This window comes from Zychaea mexicana (genome assembly GCF_025766255.1).
Source record: "Zychaea mexicana strain RSA 1403 chromosome Unknown BDB00scaffold_24, whole genome shotgun sequence".
In the NCBI taxonomy this organism is placed as follows: domain Eukaryota; kingdom Fungi; phylum Mucoromycota; class Mucoromycetes; order Mucorales; family Lichtheimiaceae; genus Zychaea; species Zychaea mexicana.
The window spans coordinates 1490-19893 of record NW_026516687.1 but is presented as its reverse complement, the minus strand read 5'-3'; the positions used below and the strand labels follow the sequence as shown (position 1 = coordinate 19893).

The 18404-nt window shown below is 43.9% G+C and overlaps 5 protein-coding genes across 5 annotated transcripts; 3 read left to right on the top strand and 2 right to left on the bottom strand.

Moving 5' to 3' along the window:
- Window positions 1–2801: 2801 nt before the first annotated feature.
- On the bottom strand, window positions 2802–3846 carry BDB00DRAFT_870856 (uncharacterized protein; the record flags this gene model as incomplete). Its single annotated transcript, XM_053126760.1, has 5 exons — window positions 2802–3128; window positions 3221–3376; window positions 3504–3554; window positions 3643–3761; window positions 3837–3846. The coding sequence occupies 5 exons, from the start codon at window positions 3844–3846 to the stop codon at window positions 2802–2804; spliced, it is 663 nt and encodes a 220-aa protein (XP_052981122.1).
- BDB00DRAFT_816098 (uncharacterized protein) lies at window positions 3840–5710 on the top strand. The gene is made up of 3 exons (XM_053122960.1): window positions 3840–3859; window positions 4010–5572; window positions 5689–5710. Exon 2 carries the CDS (start codon window positions 4098–4100, stop codon window positions 5361–5363), a length of 1266 nt encoding a protein of 421 aa, XP_052981121.1. The 5' UTR covers window positions 3840–3859; window positions 4010–4097; the 3' UTR covers window positions 5364–5572; window positions 5689–5710.
- Window positions 5501–6716, top strand: BDB00DRAFT_275629 (uncharacterized protein). Its single transcript, XM_053116752.1, has one exon. The coding sequence runs from the start codon at window positions 5638–5640 to the stop codon at window positions 6289–6291; it is 654 nt and encodes a 217-aa protein (XP_052981120.1). The 5' UTR covers window positions 5501–5637; the 3' UTR covers window positions 6292–6716.
- Window positions 6717–8289: 1573 nt separating this feature from the next.
- BDB00DRAFT_870853 (SERCA-type calcium-translocating P-type ATPase) lies at window positions 8290–11817 on the top strand (the record flags this gene model as incomplete). Its single annotated transcript, XM_053126759.1, has 6 exons — window positions 8290–8407; window positions 8563–9542; window positions 9648–9839; window positions 9929–11245; window positions 11324–11457; window positions 11535–11817. 6 exons carry the CDS (start codon window positions 8290–8292, stop codon window positions 11815–11817), a joined length of 3024 nt encoding a protein of 1007 aa, XP_052981119.1.
- A 156-nt stretch (window positions 11818–11973) lies between these two features.
- Window positions 11974–14614, bottom strand: BDB00DRAFT_937938 (uncharacterized protein; the record flags this gene model as incomplete). Its single annotated transcript, XM_053129262.1, has 5 exons — window positions 11974–12939; window positions 13030–13108; window positions 13156–13958; window positions 13983–14433; window positions 14526–14614. 5 exons carry the CDS (start codon window positions 14612–14614, stop codon window positions 12334–12336), a joined length of 2028 nt encoding a protein of 675 aa, XP_052981118.1. The 3' UTR covers window positions 11974–12333.
- Between the last annotated feature and the right edge of the window lie 3790 nt (window positions 14615–18404).

Genomic DNA, 18404 nt, shown 5'->3' with positions numbered 1-18404 from the left:
CTTTACGTGCACAATAGCTTGTCCTGAGCCACGTTTAGTAATCCTTGCCATCGCAGTAGTACAATGCGTCAGTGCAACGTTATATTTTTTAACAAGTAAGTGTATGATTATAGGTCATGAAGCATTTGCATTCAAACAATAACTCTGCAACGGATTAACCATTCTTAAACACGTCTACATCGTCATCGGAGCATAGCTAGCGGTAGCTCCTAGCGCACATCACTACCGCTAAATAAACCAGCCAAATGAAACAGCCCAGCAGTATGCTACTGTTGATATTATTGTTTCCTTAATCCACCCATATCATTGACCGATGTCCTTTTGAAAGCTCCATGTAATTTGGAAGATAAAGGCGCTGATTTTGGTCAATGTGCCGATACGTCACTATCAGTCTCAGTGCTTTCGAATGTAACCTCTTATGGCCTGGGACAATTCACGGCGCCATCGGCGCATCTAGTCCAGACTACTTGAAAACTTGAAATATTAGCGCCTCATACGTTCTGTTCTCACACGAGCTCTACCCTTTTCTTTGTTGATCACAAAACAAATACTTTGTATGAAAGAGCTCAGAGAAGGTTAAATACCATCGTACGGATACGCTTGATCGATCCAAGTACTTAGATCGTACCTGCGTCATAATCGACATTTGCGTTAGAAAGAAAGTTGCACATCCATTGCCTTCGCGTGCGCTTTGCGGTACAAATTCGACCACAGCAGTAAAGTAATCCAGTTTTCTATGTATTTCTTCAACCTTTCCTATGTTCCTCTCTCTAGGGTTGTACAGCTCCGTTCACATAAATCACATGTGATTATAAAGCACTCGTTACTATTTCTGACAGCCAGCTAGTTTATCTTGCTTTATTGGATGACAAGTGGGGCCAGATTGTCGTTTCATCATCGGTTATGATTTAAGCTATCTTGTCTTTTAATAGTTGTACTAACTGTTGCGACCGGTTTCTCACCTCGATATCTACAGTTTTTTAAAACGGTTGGAAAAGAAAAATTTATAAAATAGTACTCGGATGCTTTATAAGCCAATTAAGCCAAAAGTTGAAAATATAACTACTAATGAGAGTACTATGGATGATGGCAGTTAAAAGAAAGATGATGCTTTTCAGCGTGACAGGCTACAGCACTTAATGCTATGTGGTCAGCGTGTTCTTCTCTTATGTTTAGTTATTTAATCGCTAAATTCTGCATTTTCGCTGTGTACGTCTGGAGGTAGCAAATGTAGTAGTAATAGTATTTGTAAAAATGTATCATACTGTACAAAAAAGCGTTTTCTATACAGTATGAGCATTTGGTGTTGTCTACGTGGTTGCATTCATCATCGCACAAAAAGTTAACGTGGAGGTGTCTCCCGCAAGATTCATCATATATACAAAGACCCAGTATTTGATATGAGTAATCGATCGAAAATGAGATCCTACAATTACACGCAGAACAACACTTGTGTTTTCTTCTTGCATTTATCGCCAGGCAAGCCAGGGCAGCAATCATAATGATATGCTCTTTTACTACATATTCATTTCTTTATTGATATTGCTGTCAAGCTCGCATCTTGCGAGTCATACGCCTTATGTATGTCGTATACGTTGCGGTTGAAACATACCGAGGAGAAGATAAGGTACAGTAAACTGATGTCAGATACTCACATGCCACTTTCCCAATCTTGGATACGTGTACTATTATGTGTGCTTCATTATCAGCAGATACTGCTTAATAAAGAAGAACACTGCTCAGTACAGTACAGTAAGATCTTTCCTCAAGAAGCGTACAACCCGTTGCGATTAATCCATGGAGTACAAGGGGAGAAATGCCAAAAAAACACAAATACGTTTTAGAAGCATAGAAGTTCTTCGTACATAATTAGACATAGCTAGCAGTAGCGAATCGGCATAAATTCTTCTCATGGCAGTTCCACATATGAAGCAAACATTTTATCACATGTGCAGTCGACACTACTCGTCAAAGGCGTATAGCCCTGGCAGCACAAATGGGAGTTTCTTCTTTTTGACACGATGACTTAATTGAGACACTGTCTGCACTTACTGGTTTTTTCCAAATTACTTGCGCTAAGCAGAAATGATTTTGCGTCGTTGAGAATGAAGTTTCGCGTATAACTTAGCCTTTTTACTCTGGGTTGCTAACCTTTGTTAACCTTTTCACTTTGGGTTGTTCAGCACAATGTCGGAAGGTAGTAAGCTAATGCATCCAGTAGGAGGTTTCGACTCACAGTCTTTTTTATTCACAAATAACAATAGAGACACTCGATTTTCTTTCATACAATGTTCCATATCATTCAAGACCTGGCACGGATTTCATGAGCCGTCAATTGCTGAATACGACTCTTGTTAAAAACATTATACTGCCGACAATATTTGGTGAGTGTAATCTGCTGGCCATGGCACATATTCCTTGTGATTCGGTAGAGTTGTAAGGTTGATGAGCAGCAAGTGATCGATGTTGGCATGTGAGAAAGGATATCATGGCGGCAAATGGGTGAAGCGGTGGCTTCACGTGTTCGATGATGCTACTGGAAGCGAAGACGCATTGTGTCGCCCATGGATTACAGTTTTTTGCTTCGAGCAAAAAGGGCCTCGAGCTGGATGGCTTGATATAATCACCGACTTCTTTTGATATTTTGGATATGGCAATAGTGAGAAAGATGGGCGGCTTGAGTTAAGCGAGCTTTGCCCTTCAGATAATGAATTGCTGCATCAGGGAATACAAATTGGATGGCATTGACCTCCGGAATACTACAATCAATGGTCAAAAACTCGAATACTACACCAGACGAATCACGAAGAAACGTCAACCATTGGATGATCGGGCCAGCAGAATGGTCGTTCCGTGAACATGTATGCAGCAGGATAGCCTGTTCCCGTGTATTGATCGCAGATAACAATGGTATACATGATATCAAAAGTGCGGCAGGTAATGTTGTATGTGGCATCCATGCAAACAGACATAGTATGTTGAAGCTGAGCAATTTGCTGCTGGGAGAGGATTCCAAAACAGAAAGAATCCACAAGAGAGGTGTACCCGATGGGATTGCCGCGGAAAATGATATTATTCTCAGTAGGAAGACGTTCATCAAGCCAAACTCGTGCTGAGAGCAAGTCGTTCTTATGGAAGTGATACATCGTGCGTCTTATCTAATAAACTTTGGAATTACACATGCATCATATTGACTATCATCCTATGGCTCCTTACACACCTTGGTCCACATATTATAAACGTCTTCATAATTCAACTTGCGTTGTCCGGCACGGTGGAACCTTTGGAGATCGTTCTGTTGCTGCTGCTCTATAGCATCCATTTGGCGTAATATACGCATGCGTATGTCACGGCAGTTGACGCCATCGTTCAGTTGCTGGCGCACGAGGTTCACAACAACTTCCGGGATGCCTCACTACTGTAGCCAATCATTCGTAGATAGAGATCTTGATTGACGGTATGCTGCACCTTTACTACCACTGGAGGTAACTCCTCGCTCCTACGATTCTGCCACCGTGTTGGGCCTGGTTCGTACATTGTAGTGTCACAACTGTCTATCAAGTTAATTAGGCATCCATATACTACTATAACTTTACAACCACATAAGAAAAAGAAACAAAATGCAAGAATGACCCAACTCACCAAATATTGTCGGTAGTATAATGTTTTCAACAAATTCATATTTAGCAATTGACGGCTCGTGAAATCCGTGCCAGGTCTTAAATGATGTGGAATATTGTATGAAAGAAGATCGAGTGTCTCTATTGTTATTTGTGAATAAAAAAGACCGTGAGTCGAAACCTCCTATCATACTGGATGCATTAGCTTATTTTTACCTTCCGACATTGTGCTGAACAACCTAAAGTAAGAAGATTAACAAAGCTTATCACCCCAGAGTAAAAAGGTTAACAAAGGTTAACAACCCAGAGTAAAAAGGTTGACAAAGGTGAACAAAGGCGGGGTTCGAAAAATGTAAAATGCTGCAGGTGCAGGATGCCACTTCTCCTACCTAATACCTCCTCTCGTTATTTTCTCATTCATCTGCTCTCCCTCTTGATTTCACAATTTTCTAAAAAAAAAGTAGTACTTCAACACTAATGAAGCTACGCGATTTACCACCGGAAATCCTAAGCTTGACGCTCCAAACCTTGCAACAACCCGACTTATATCAGTGCATCTTTGTCAATCGACGTTTCAATGCCGCGGCAATACAACATCTTTGGCGAGCGCCTACCATTCGCAACCACGCACGCTTCAAACAGTTTGTGAAATGCTTACGGTCGAGTAAAAAGCCAGTTGGTAGTTGGGTCCGACAATTTCGCATTGACTGGCAGCAACAGCAAGATCAGTCTCTGTTTGACGACGACGATTGCTTACTATTGTTACCACACGTGCCTCAACTCGAAGATTTTGCCGTCCAAAATTCGGACCGTTTGACGGACAAGAGCATTAGTTCTATTGCCAACTATTGCAGCCAGCTCGAAATCTTGTACTTGAAACGAGCCGACATTACGTATCGGTCTGCACATCACCTTGGTATGAGGTGCAAAAAATTACGGAAATTAACGTTTGACCACTGTCGCAAGCTGCAGTCCATGGCATTGCTACCGTTTGCCGATTGTCCGCTTGAGTATCTGGATTTGTCTGGATGCAAGTGGATCAATGTCGAGGATACGGCCTATGATATGCGTGCATTCAAACGGCTCCGCCATTTGGATATTGTGTGCAGTGACAAAACAGCCATGATGAACGACTTTTTGCTGGCATTGGCAAGGGACGAGCAGTCGGTTGTAGTGATGCCTGATCTTATGTCATTTTCGGTAACAGGATGTAATGAAATTGGGGATAATGCGGCTATACGGTTTATTGAAGCGCATCCGCAGTTGGAGTATCTGACATTGATGGCATGTGGTATCACGGATCTGACCTTGGACGCGATTCAGCGGCATTTACCTCGGCTGCTCTATCTCGATATTTCGTTTTGTCAATCGGTCACCATGGGTGGTGTGCGGCGACTCATCCGGGGAAGCAGGCTACAAATGATCGGGCTAAAAGCCTGTGGTTTGCGCAAGTTTCAATTTCCAGAAGTGCCGAGAGGCAGCGATCTATTGAGACAAACACAAGTGGATATCTTCAATGAGGCAGAGATCAACCTTATACGAACATACCCCGACGATCTGCCTCAGCCTCTCTTTGACGATATGCCCGCAGACGAAGTAGTGGCACAGTTTGAAGAAGAACAAGAGCAGCAGGGACACCATCGGATGCAAATTGATCCGCCTGCTGCTGAAGTCTCTGATGAGGAAGAGGTGGCGGCTGTATATGTTTTAATCCATCAATCTCTTGAAGCCAACCTCTTGTAAATAGCCTGATAAAATACCCCTCCCTCTTTTTCCTTTTTCCATGCATAAAAACGGTTGATATGTTTATTACGTGCTGCGGATTCATGCATCCTGCGGATCTACAAACATGGACCTCTTGTGCTTCCTTGTCATCATCCTATGGTTACGCAAATGGCTATTGTGTGGCGCAGCTCTTTTTTAATGATTCTAATATAAGTAGCAATGCTTGCCTTTGATGAGGCGAAAATAAGAAAACTCTCTCTTGTGCACAAAGAACACTAGTTTTGGCATAGCCATGTTCTCCGCTCCTAGAAACCTTCCCAAAACACTGACGCTCGAACCATACATTGACCAACAAGCGCACGGTTTACCAGACAAGGGCCGACACATTATTGGACAATTCGATGATGATTCCATTGTCGTCTATCAAGCCTATTCACCAAGTATTGCTACGTACGCGGTCGAACACCAACGCTTTGGAAGCAGCAGTTTCAGCTTTGACCGAATGTCCTGGATCAAGACGAGCTTTGCATGGATGCAGTACCGGTGTGGCTGGAATACCAAACCGCGTCAGGAGCGTACTTTGGCGATTCGCATTAAACGAGACGCATTTGACAGCATCGTAGCTGACGCTGTTGGAAGTCGTTTTATTGAAGAAGTCCACGGCACCAAGGAGAACTACGAAAAGATTAAGAAAGCAAGCGAGGTGAGACGGCAGTGGGATCCTGATTACAAACCGAATCTCGAGTTTACTAGGATGGAACGACGGGCGATACAGCTTGGGTTGCGAGGCAACACGTTACGTCGCTATGCTACGGAATGGATTGTATCCATTGAAGACATCACACCATACGTCGAAGAGATGAGGACTAGGCTACAACAGGCCCACAATCCTGTGGCGATTTGGGTACCCGTGGAACGCGTTTATAAAGAGGAAAACAAGTGGTGATAGTGCTCGATACCGATACCAATAATAAACCTTCCTCAATCTTAAATTCAAGCAATAAAAATGTATATACATATAACCAAATCCGTAGCAAGAGAATGCTCAATTATCAACAGAGCAATCTATTTTTGATCGCTCAGCAAAAGAATTACCTATGGTGATACGTCAAAACATTCATGATTTAACTGTTTCTCTTAAAAATCATGACCTTCTGTTGTTATCACAGTTGCAGTTGCAGCACCAGAATCAATTTGATTTACCGAAGCACTGTAGTATGTAGCACTTTCAGTGAGCCACAATTACAATAATGGTCTGACAGAGGAACACTGGAATCACGTCATATAATTGTCTACAATACATACATAATTAGAAGCGTGCCTTTTATGAGTGGCCGGGGAAAATTACTTTTTGGATCTGAAAAGCTTCTGACTACTATGTACAACGCATATCGTCATCATGCTACAGCATCAATCACTTCCAGATATTATGTAGCAACAATCACACAGCTCGGCCACGAGTGTATGAATGATGATAATTGTATACATACAATAGGTTATACAGCACTCTATGACAGAATATGCGCCGCATATTTCCAAAAAAAAAACCAGAATGCGTAAATCAATTCACTTCTCGAAGGATCGAATAGTGCTATATATAATGCAACACAAGATCATTTTTAAAATAGAATTTTACATCCATGTAGCATATATAGAGTCTATATAATAATAAGGTAGTTAATAACATATTCCTTCCATCACTGGAAAGCTGGAGAAGGTCATGGCCTATCGATTTTGACAGGTGATCATTGATAGCAGCTATGATGTTCCTTTTTCATGCATCTATATCGTTATTATGATGCATAAGAGCATGATTTGAAAATAAAAACAATGAAAAGATGTGTTACACAGCTGATATATTAGGCTACTACAGCAAACTTGCCTTTGTTAGCTTAGCTTAGTTGTTTAAATTATACAAGTGAGCAGAAGCGATCGCCCACATGTGGTTAGTAGTCAAAGAGAACATTTCAAAGGAAAAGCTGGGCCAAAGAATCGGGTGCACAAACACGCTTAAGTAAAGACAAGAATGGAAAACCGTATTGTTAGTTGGGTTAGCAACAACAACAACAACAACAACAACAACGATCACCCGGGCAGGTTGCATGCTGCAGATATTCAAGCCATCAATATTGGTAAGCAGCTCCCTGATTTTTAGTTTGTTTGTCGTACACAGCAGAGCGTAGTAATTTACCACGTTATATGCGGAATCCGATAACAATCAGACAGGCAGCAGCGGAATAATTTGCCATGACGGTAAAATGGCAAAGCAGTAAAAACGGAACGGCAAGGACAGTCCACAATTGCACGGTGCTACAAAAAGTACAACACTGCCACCACTTGTCTCCATCAGACAGAATAACTGCTAACTAGCGTCAGTTGACCGTAAACGGGGGCAACAGTGGAAATTAAGAAAATAGACAATTTGCGATGATGATGATGATGGCTGAGCTGGTAAATTCCTTGATCTGACCCAAACACCAGAAAGTGCCTCCAATCATCACCTCCCACATCCTTCACTCAGTCCTCTTTCGGGTAAACGACGACGCAGCATCCATCCATCCATTAGAATACACGTTCGATGTAAAAGAGCAAATTTACTTGTTTCGTAGCATTTCCCACTGCACTTGACCTGCAAATAGAAGCAAGGCCTTTTTTTCTAATATAAACTTTCCACTTCATCTCTGTTTCGGCCATTTATTTCATTTAAACTGAAAAGACAAGACACAACACTGCGGGTGTTCTACATAGGAAGCGCACACGTAAGACATGCTAATACGGGTGGTGTTAAAGTTCGGCCTTTCAATGATTCGCTCATATGCTATCTTTAGCAAGTTAATAGCCCAATACTCCTTCCTCTCTGACAGCAAAAAAAAAAAACGAACCAAATAGAAAAGACCGCGTACTCCCCACTTTTTCCTTCTTTCTCTACTTCTTTCTTTCGCTCATGGACAATTCATTTGTCAAGACACCGAAAGAGGTGTGTGCCCATTTTGGGGTTGACCCCAACGTGGGTCTAGACGAAGGCCAAGTAACAAAACTACGACAAAAGCACGGCAGAAACGGTAAGCCTTGAAACTCGGAGGAAAAGCTGTGCAGTGTGTGTGTGTGTGTGGGTTCGCTATAGGAAAGTTTAGGAGAAAAATAAGCAGCAGCGACAGCAGCAACAACAGCGACAGGACAACGTTTTAAATATGATACAACGTATGTGTCCTTGTAGAGTTACCGGAGGAAGATCCCACACCATTATGGCACCTTATATTGGAACAATTCAAGGATCAACTCGTGTTGATTCTGTTAGCAGCCGCCATCATCTCGTTCGCTTTAGCCTTTTTTGAGGAGCACGAAGGACCCGAAGCCGCAACGACGGCATTTGTCGAACCGATTGTCATTTTACTCATTTTGATTGCTAATGCCACTGTGGGTGTGCTGCAAGAATCGAGCGCCGAAAAGGCCATTGATGCTTTGCGTGAATATTCACCCGATGAAGCCAAAGTCCTGCGTCAAGGCGGCCAGCTCCGCAAAATCCGTGCTGAAGAACTCGTCCCCGGTGATATCATTGATGTTGCTGTCGGCGACAAAATCCCTGCTGATGCTCGTCTTTTGGAAGTCTTCTCCAGTGTCTTTCGCGTGGATCAGGCTGTCCTCACCGGCGAATCTGTTAGTGTCAACAAGGATGTGGAACGGATAGCGGATGACGGTGCGGTCAAACAGGATCAGCACAACATGTTGTTTTCCGGTACTACTTGTGTGTTGGGTAAAGCGCGTGCTGTTGTCGTTCAAACGGGCGCTTCGACTGCTATTGGTGATATCCACACCTCGATCTCATCTCAAATTGCTGAAAAGACTCCTCTGAAGCGCAAGCTGGATGAGTTTGGTGATATGCTCGCCAAGGTCATTACTGTCATTTGCGTCCTCGTCTGGATCGTCAACATTCGCCACTTTAATGACCCGTCCCATAATGGTTGGATTCAGGGCGCCGTGTACTATTTCAAGATTGCCGTCGCTTTGGCTGTTGCTGCTATCCCTGAAGGCTTGGCAGCTGTCATCACTGCTTGTTTGGCCCTTGGTACCAAGAAGATGGCCAAGTGCGGCGCTATCGTTCGAAGCTTGCCCAGTGTTGAAACACTCGGCTGCACAAGCGTCATTTGCTCCGACAAAACCGGTACTTTGACAACGAATCAAATGAGCGTCTCGCGAGTATGTATGCGCATGAGGAGGATCACCTGGGCTTTGTGGAGTTGGATAGGCTATCTATTTGAAGAAATTAATTTGTGTGTGTGCGTGCGTCTTTTCATTTTCTAGTTTGTAGCGGTGGACTCTGCATCCGGTCGTTTGAAAGAACTTCATATTGAAGGCACCAGCTACGAACCAATTGGTGCTGTCAAGACTGCAGATGGAATGATTACTGCACACCTGCCAGCCAGCAATGCGCTTATGCGCGAAGCCGCTTTAGTTTGCTCCTTGTGTAACGATGCTCGAATTGTTTACGACGAGGTAAAGAAAAAGGAATCTGGATAAGCTTTATTGGGTGAAAGATTTGAGGTTGTGCGTAAACGCTAAACTACATGATACGGACTCTATAGGCTGCTAATAACCACCAATGTATTGGTGAACCTACCGAAGCAGCACTTCAAGTTTTGGTTGAAAAGTTGGGTACAGATACATCCGGCGTGAACGCCAAATTGAGCACGCTCTCGAAAAAGGACCGAACCACTGCATGCAACGACCACTACAGCTCCCAGTTTAAGCGTCTGGCCACGCTCGAATTCACCCGCGACCGCAAGTCCATGTCTGTCGTCGTCTCCTCTGGCACGCAAAACACGCTTTTGGTCAAGGGCGCACCCGAATCTATTTTAGACCGATGCCAATACGTCCAGACACATGAATCTGCTGCACCTGTCCCCATGACCACTGCGATCCGTGATGAATTGAACAAGAAGATTTTGGAATATGGCAAAGGCTTGTCGTTGCGTTGCATTGGCTTGGCCAAGATTGACAATGTCAACATGTCTACGTTTGATTTGCGCGAACAGAGCTCATTCTACAAGTACGAAACCAACATGACATTCTTGGGTTTGGTTGGCATGATGGATCCTCCTCGTCCTGAAGTCAGTGCCTCGATTGAAAAGTGCAAGACTGCCGGTATTCGTGTCATCATCATTACCGGTGACAACAAGGATACCGCTGAAGCCATTGGTCGTAACATTGGCGTTTTTGAACCGGATGAGGATTTAACGGGCAAGAGTTACACGGGTCGCGAATTTGATGAATTGTCACCTGCACAAAAGATTGAAGCTGTCAAGCGTGCCAACCTGTTTTCGCGTACTGAACCTGCCCACAAGCAAGAGCTGGTCGATTTGTTGCAGTCTGTCGGTGAAATCGTTGCCATGACGGGTGACGGTGTCAATGATGCCCCCGCTTTGAAGCGTGCCGATATCGGTGTTGCCATGGGTAGCGGTACCGACGTTGCCAAGTTGGCTGCTGACATGGTTTTGGCTGACAATAACTTTGCCACGATCGAAAAGGCTGTTGAAGAGGGTCGCTCCATCTACAACAACACCAAGCAATTCATCCGCTACTTGATTTCCTCCAACATTGGTGAAGTCGTGTCCATCTTTTTGACCGTTCTTCTTGGATTGCCCGAAGCTTTGATTCCTGTTCAGTTGCTCTGGGTGAACTTGGTCACGGATGGTCTCCCTGCTACCGCTCTTGGTTTCAACCCCCCTGATCACGATATCATGCGTCGCCCTCCCCGTAGCGGTAAAGAGTCTTTGATCGACGGCTGGTTGTTCTTCCGCTACATGGCTATTGGTACATATGTCGGTGTTGCTACTGTCTTTGGTTATGCATGGTGGTTCATGTTCTATTCTGGTGGTCCTCAAATCTCTTACTATCAGTTGGTATGTGCTCTTCTGAAACTCAATTCCAATAGATATCATTGCTAACATTCAACTCTATCCATACGTTATGTCATCTAGTCCCATTTCCATCAATGCTCGGACTTGTTCCCTGAAATTGGATGTGAGATGTTCACCAACACCTTCTCGATGAAAGCCACCACCATGAGCTTGTCGATTCTTGTTGTCATTGAAATGTTGAACGCTATGAATAGGTAAGAAAGGGTGGAGAAAGCGATAGAGACACGGATACATTGTTATCGCATATACTTATCCCCTACTACTTTACTAGTCTGAGTGAAAACGAATCTTTGCTCACCTTGCCCTTGTGGAGCAACCCTTACTTGGTGTTCTCTATTGTCCTTTCGATGGCCTTGCACTTTATGATCCTGTACGTTCCATTCTTCACTCAACTTTTCGCCATTATTCCGTTGAACGTGGAGGAATGGAAGGCTGTCATGTGGATCTCGTTGCCTGTGATTGTTTTGGATGAGTTCTTAAAGTTTATCACTCGCACTTGGATTTCTCCTCCTACCAAGACCGCTCATGCCCAGAAGAAGTCAAAGAAAGATTAAAATATTAAAAGATAACATATAGTTCTAGAGATTTTTATAATTGTTTTTTTACCCTCCCTAACCCGAAACCTTCACAACTCACTACAAATCCATGTCGCTTTATATATCAGCTTTTTATACATATATATAAAAGAATAATAGAGAAGAAAAAGGAGTGTGTTGATTTGTCTGTTGCTATAAATGCTAGCACATAGTAAGATTATTGTGCTGAGTTGGAAAATACAGGCGTTTCTACTCTTTTTTATCCAGCTTCGCGCTCTTGAATCGCTGAAAAGCGGGTGAGAGGATGTAGGTGGGTGCACGTGATCGGGAAAAGGGGGGCATAGGGGTGCTATTTGCAGACATAACCTTTGTCATCCCTATCACAGCAATGTTGAATCCGCCTACTGCATCGCGATTGAACGTACTTTGGCTGCGACTGGGGCACGTAAGCTTCGTGCACTTGAGAGCGCCGTTCGCCGGTCGCAGCTTTCCATCCTCGCCACGGTATTTTTGCAGTGTTGTTGGCTCGTGGCATTATGGGCAAGTCTTGCTGGACCGGTACTCGTCAGTGATGCACAGATGGCTGTTTTCCGGTGCGTCCAGTTCTTGCTTTAATTTTTTGCTTGCACCTTGTTGGTGCTTCTTGAACCCTTTGTTGCCGGCCCGCCACGAACCAAAGAAATGCAATGTGGATTTGATCCCAGGTAGGCGCCAAGCCGAAGCTAATTTGCTGTGGTATATTTTATGACGCAGCTCACGAGTGCGACCTTCCTTATACCGTCTATCTGCATCGTCGATACCCTTCCTTTTGAAGATCTCGCGCCGTTTTTGGTGTTTCGTTGCAAATGTTGCAGAGTTTTTCTTCTTCGACGTGTAAATATGTGGTTTAGGCAAGGGGGTTGGCAACGATATTGATGATTGCTGTGGTATGCCTTGTTCTTGCGTTGTTGCTGATGATGATGCAAAAGATGGTGGCAATGGTGCAATTAATCCATCGGTGTATTGCTGTATGGTATCAAAGATGTGAGTGGTAGTCGTTAATACAGCAGTAGCAGCGACGACATGTCCTGGGTCGATACCAGCCACAGCCAATGGATTGTTGTTTTGCAGAGATTCGAGAATGGTCTTTTGGACAGTTGACTGAACAAATTATCAAATAACCGCAAGCATATTAATTACTTTCTCGTCGATGCCATGTGCGTAGTATAGAACAAGTTAACTTGACCATACCTCGATCTTATCGTCAGGGACAATTCCCTTGGCCACGTCCTTGCCGATACAATGCATTTCTGCGACGTACAACTGCGACCTTGCGTCAGCAAGTTGCCTGCGGGTTTGCGCAACGTCTGCTTCTACATGGCGGATTGCAGCTCTTGCAGCCTGAAGCTCTTGATATAGCTCAAGATCCAAGCTTCCTTCATCTTGGTCCGACGACGGAACTGTCTTCCAATGTCGGCGCGCTTCTCTTCAAGAGTCCCACATTCTTTTAGTAAGCCAGGTAGTCGACTTGCCAACCTGCGGATCCTCTGCCCCAAATTAGTCTTGAGTTCTTCAATATCTGCCTTGTCTTCCTTCTGTGCTGCATGTCGTTTCCTTGGCCGCCGTTCCTCATCTTGACTTTTTCGCTTGCGACGCTGCGCTTTTTGCTTTTTCTTCTTACGTGCCTTCGCTGATCTGTTCTTTCCAGACAATCCCGCTCCCGCTCGCCCTTTTCCTTTCGATCGAGACGCTTGTCCTTTGCTTGCGACTTTAGCCACACTTGTACCCTCATCGCTTCCAATATTGCTGTCGTCATCACCGGAGGAGTTGTCCTGCTCTTTTTCTTTTGCGGTCTCCTTGTCCCGCCGATCAGAGTCGCCAGTCGTGACAGTTCTAGTACCAAGCACCCGCACTGTATGGCGATTGACAAACGTAACGCGGTACGCAAGAGTCAATTTCTTGGATTCCATGGCTTGTTGGATCTTGGGAAGCTTGAAAAATGCACCGAAAACATCGCGCTTGCGCCTCCAGTCGACTGCCTCCCTTTTGCTTGTAATCTCCCCTTTCGGTGTCTCAGCTGGGATCTTGAAATCCCCCGAGAAAAGGGTGTACAAAACGTCGGTTGATATATGCAGGGATTGGTCTTTTTCATCGACAGAAGGGAAGGTGGCCCATTGGTTCTATTGAGGACCGATCAAAGCTACAGCTGTGTTGGTGATGTATGCAAGTGGCGCACATTGATGGATCGTCAGGCTGTCCTTGTCATCGGTATCGTCGTCGTCATTTTCATCACTTGCCGGCATGTAATACGGTCTAAGAGCATTGCAAATATGAGCAGCAGCTTTACATTCACTATGCGCAAGGTTTGTCCCTTGAAAAGCAGCATCTTTGATGGTCTGTGCGCTGACGTCTTCCGTGGCCTTGTCCAGTAATCTCTTGATTATTGATACCAACGCTCGGATCTTTCGAGTACTCGTTTCAGCGTCTTCCGATGTTGCTGCTTCGTCGTCTTCTTGCTGCTCATCTGCAGTGCAGACTTTCAAGGGTTTCGATTGCTGGACACCAGAACGAAGCGGCCGTGTCACTTTTTGCGTTTTTTTTAATGGAGTCTGTTTCTTTGTTGGTACCAGTAGATGAGCTTGAGAACCTGTCGACCTTTTACGAAAAGAAGGCACGTCAGACACTATTCAAGTATCGTAAGAGAGGCAGTAGATCAATAAGTGTAGATCTTTACCTTCGCCTTCTACTCCTGCGTTTTCGGCAATAGCTTATCGGTGACTTCTTTGCTCCTCTCTCGTACGATGGCCCACGTGAGTTTTTTGATGTAGTAATGCATAGTGTCAATGGCATGTTTTTTGGAGACAGATGCTTTGGTTTCCGCTTATGCGTTGTTCTGCTCTTTGGCAGCTTTCTTCAGTTCAAAATATTGCGAACGCTTTTCAAGGAACGCAGACAGTGTAATATCCAATAAACCAAAAGAGACAGAATAAGTCAACGAGACCCGAAAGGAATTGAAACTGGTTTATTATGATAACAAAAGTTCTCACTATTTATAAGAAATGGCTTATCCTTGGCAACTACCACAGCGTGTGCATTGAACGGATGAATTGATGTTACAAATCAATTATATAGGATTAAGTAATGTATGATGCGTGAGTAAAAGGTACATCCGGGTAAATGCCTCAGATAGTAGCTAATGTGAATTACGTGATCCGAATAATGACAACTTCTTCCTGAGCATAGCTGATCGGTGTTTCACCAAGATGTGTATGAATAAAGAAATGTCCGCACAAGTGAGGTTATGAGGGAAATAACAGCAATCGTTAATGACCAATTAAAGAATATGTGTTATTGATCATGTTGGATACAACATTGCCCCCTGCCAGGTTGGAACAACCGTAAGATAAGTTGTTGCATTGCACTAGCCTTCAGTATTAAGAGAAGTGACGGTGTCAGAAAACTCCAGTTATGTAAAAACCCAAGGGAACTTTGATGGGAAAAAGATATGGAGAAAGACGATGTCTTTAAGTGCGTCTGCGTTTGACGTTGCGTTCAGAACGACGTAGTGATGCAGTTTGTTTGCGTTTGCTTTGCGTTTGGCGAGGCTGAGGTGGCTGTGCCTGTTTTGCCTGCTTTGCTTGGTTGTGAGTGTTACGAAGCCGAGGAGGCAATCGCTTACCCTGATTTGAATTGCTATCGTCTCGACGTTGCCAATATTTTTCAATCAGCGTCAAGTCATTGAAATGCTCGATGGGTTCCCAGGTATCGTCTTCAGGCCCATATCCTTTCCAACGAACAAGATACTTATAATTGCCAGGAGAACCTTGGTGATCCACAATAGACTGAACTTCAAAGAAATCTTCACCAGAAGCGATGGTGTCCTGAGAAATCAGTTTGATATAATGAGGAGGAACATCACGACCCAGAAGGGCGCCTGTAGAGTCTGTAAGAACGTATTGACCATTCCCTTTGTTTTTGCCATGGACAGTGTAAGGACCTTCATAACGAGCATCGGTCTTGGATCGACGATTCATGCTGACGACCATAACCTTACTGCCGATAGGGAATTCCTTCAAAATACGGAACTTCTTTGCGAATTTCCCTTCTTGTGCTTGGTGTAGAGCTTTGATCCGGTCACGAAGAGCAGGAATGACAACCTCAGCCATCTGTTCCTCTCTTTTGTCAGTGTAACGAATCTGATCCTCAATGCCTTCCTGTATCAAATTGCTGTAGTCTTGCCAGAGATTAGGTTGACGAGCGAACATGACCGAAAACGGACGGGAACGATGCAAGGCAGCATGCTTGTTATTGATAGCAAGTTGTGCACTTGGAAGGAACAGATCCCAATCATCCTTTTTTCCGTGTAAACGTTTAACGATCACGCTCTTCGTCGTATGAACCCATTTTTCTGCGCAGCCATTTGCTCTAGGATTGTATTGCGTAATGAGGCGTCTGTCGACGGCACAGTTTTCCAATAGATGACGAACGACTTCATTGCTGAATTCAGAACCACGATCCATTTGTAGGATTTTTGGGTAACCAAAGTCTCCAAAGATTTGAACGAGATTCATAGCAATGGTAAGTGCGGTCTTGTCAGGAAGAGCACGTAAAATAACGTAGCGAGAAAATAAATCAACCATGACCAAAATATAGTTGTTACCACGAGGTGTAGTGCAGTTTAAATCGCCTAGGTCAATAGCCCAGTGATCGCCAGGTTTATCTGCAGCGATGCTACGAAGTGGGTGATAACCGTGTTTGCCAATATTGAAACGTTGACAGTCTGGACAATTAGCAACGGTGTTTAAAGCGTCTTTCTTTATAGTTGACCAGTGTAGGCCTTGGCTGTGCATTTCATTGATGATTGAATCAGTACCGAAATGGCCATTGAGATGCGCTTGTACCAGGAGATTAGCACGTTCATTCTCGGGTGGTGTCATGTATTCGACGAGTGTTGCAGCACGTTGAGTGAGGGATTGAGAAGAAGAAGAAAAGCCGTTTTTGTTTTGTTGTGACTTTTTGAGTTTACCCAAATATGGTGAAGGAGCGATTCTTTTTCCTGTAGTATCATCCCCCGCCAGCTTCTTTGGCATAAAAAGACGGCTGAGCGTGTCCGGTAAGATGTTTTGCATACCAGGTAGATGAACCACTTCAAAGTCATAGTCAAAGATAGTGTCATACCAGGTAACCATCATCGGATTTGCTACAACTTGTGTGTGCAGATAAGTTAAAGCTTTATGATCAGTAAAGAGTGTGAATCTGTTACCCCATAGATACTTGTGGAATTTGCGAAAACTGAAGACAACTGCTAAAAGTTCACGCTTTGTGACACTATATGACGTTTCAGCTTTGTTTAAAGCACGTGCCATGAAACCAATGTATTGATATCGGTTGTTTTTGATTTGGTAAAGACAGCAACCAATACCAGTGTCAGAAGCATCCGTTGCCACATAATAAGGCAAAGATTCATCAGGTTGGCTTAAGACAGGAGCAGATTCCAAAGCAGCTTTGATATTGTTAAAAGCGATGGTGTGTTCTTCTGTCCAGTGCCCGGATAAATCCTTTATGTTGCGGAGCTTGTCAAGGGGAGCTGTGAGCATAGCCACCTTGGGAATGGATTGTCGGAAGAAGTTCACTAATCCAAGAAATTGTTGTATGTTATGGCCAGTTTGAGGTAAATTCCAGTCATGGACGTTAGCAACTTTGCGTTTATCCAGAGAAATACCACCAGCATGAAGACAGTAACCAAGGAGGTAGACTGACTTTTGAGCCCAGGAGCATTTGTCACTGTTGAGCACGAGATTGACCTTGGAGAGACGACTAATAGCGTCTTGTACGTGATGTACGTGTTCTTCCATAGTGTCAGAGAAGACAATGATGTCATCAATATAAGAATCCACGTGCTTCACACCATTAAAGATGATATGAACACATTTCATAAATAAACTGCTCAAGAAACGGATACCAAACGGACATCCCACAAAGGAATATTGTCGATCGTTAAAGGTAAATGAGAGTTTTGCTTGATCTTCTTCGTGTACTTTGAAGCGTGTGAAAGCGGATTTCAAATCAAGACAAGTGAAGACAGTCGCGTTTTTCATCCGTCTTGCAATATCGGAGCAAAGAGGGATTGGATAGGACTCTTCAGTTGTACATAAGGCGTTCAGTGCCCTAGTATCAATACAAGGTCGATAGGATGTAGGCAATCCTGTTTTCGGATCCTTTTTGGGTGCAAATGTCATAGGATTGTTCCATGCATTACCAGGAGGAGCGTGTTTGATAATACCATCAGCTAACCATTGATCTATCTGTGTTTGAAGAATAGGAATCAATTTGTCTGCTAAAGGATATTGACGCCGATTTACAACTTTTCCTTCAGGTGTGTGAATACGAACAACCGATTCGGGAAGAGTGCAAAAAGCAGAAGGAGGAATGTTTATATTTTCCTGTATGTAAGGTTGAATAGATTCAAGAAATTGTTTGTGTTGCTCTGGTGTACCAGCAGGAGAATTGTTTGGTTCAGGTAAATCTTCTGGTTCAGGCAAGCTAGGACGAGAAGAGCGGTGCCAGCAAGAGGCGAGCCCTTTCAAGTAAATACCAATAAGAGGCATGAGATCTGAGCCAATAGA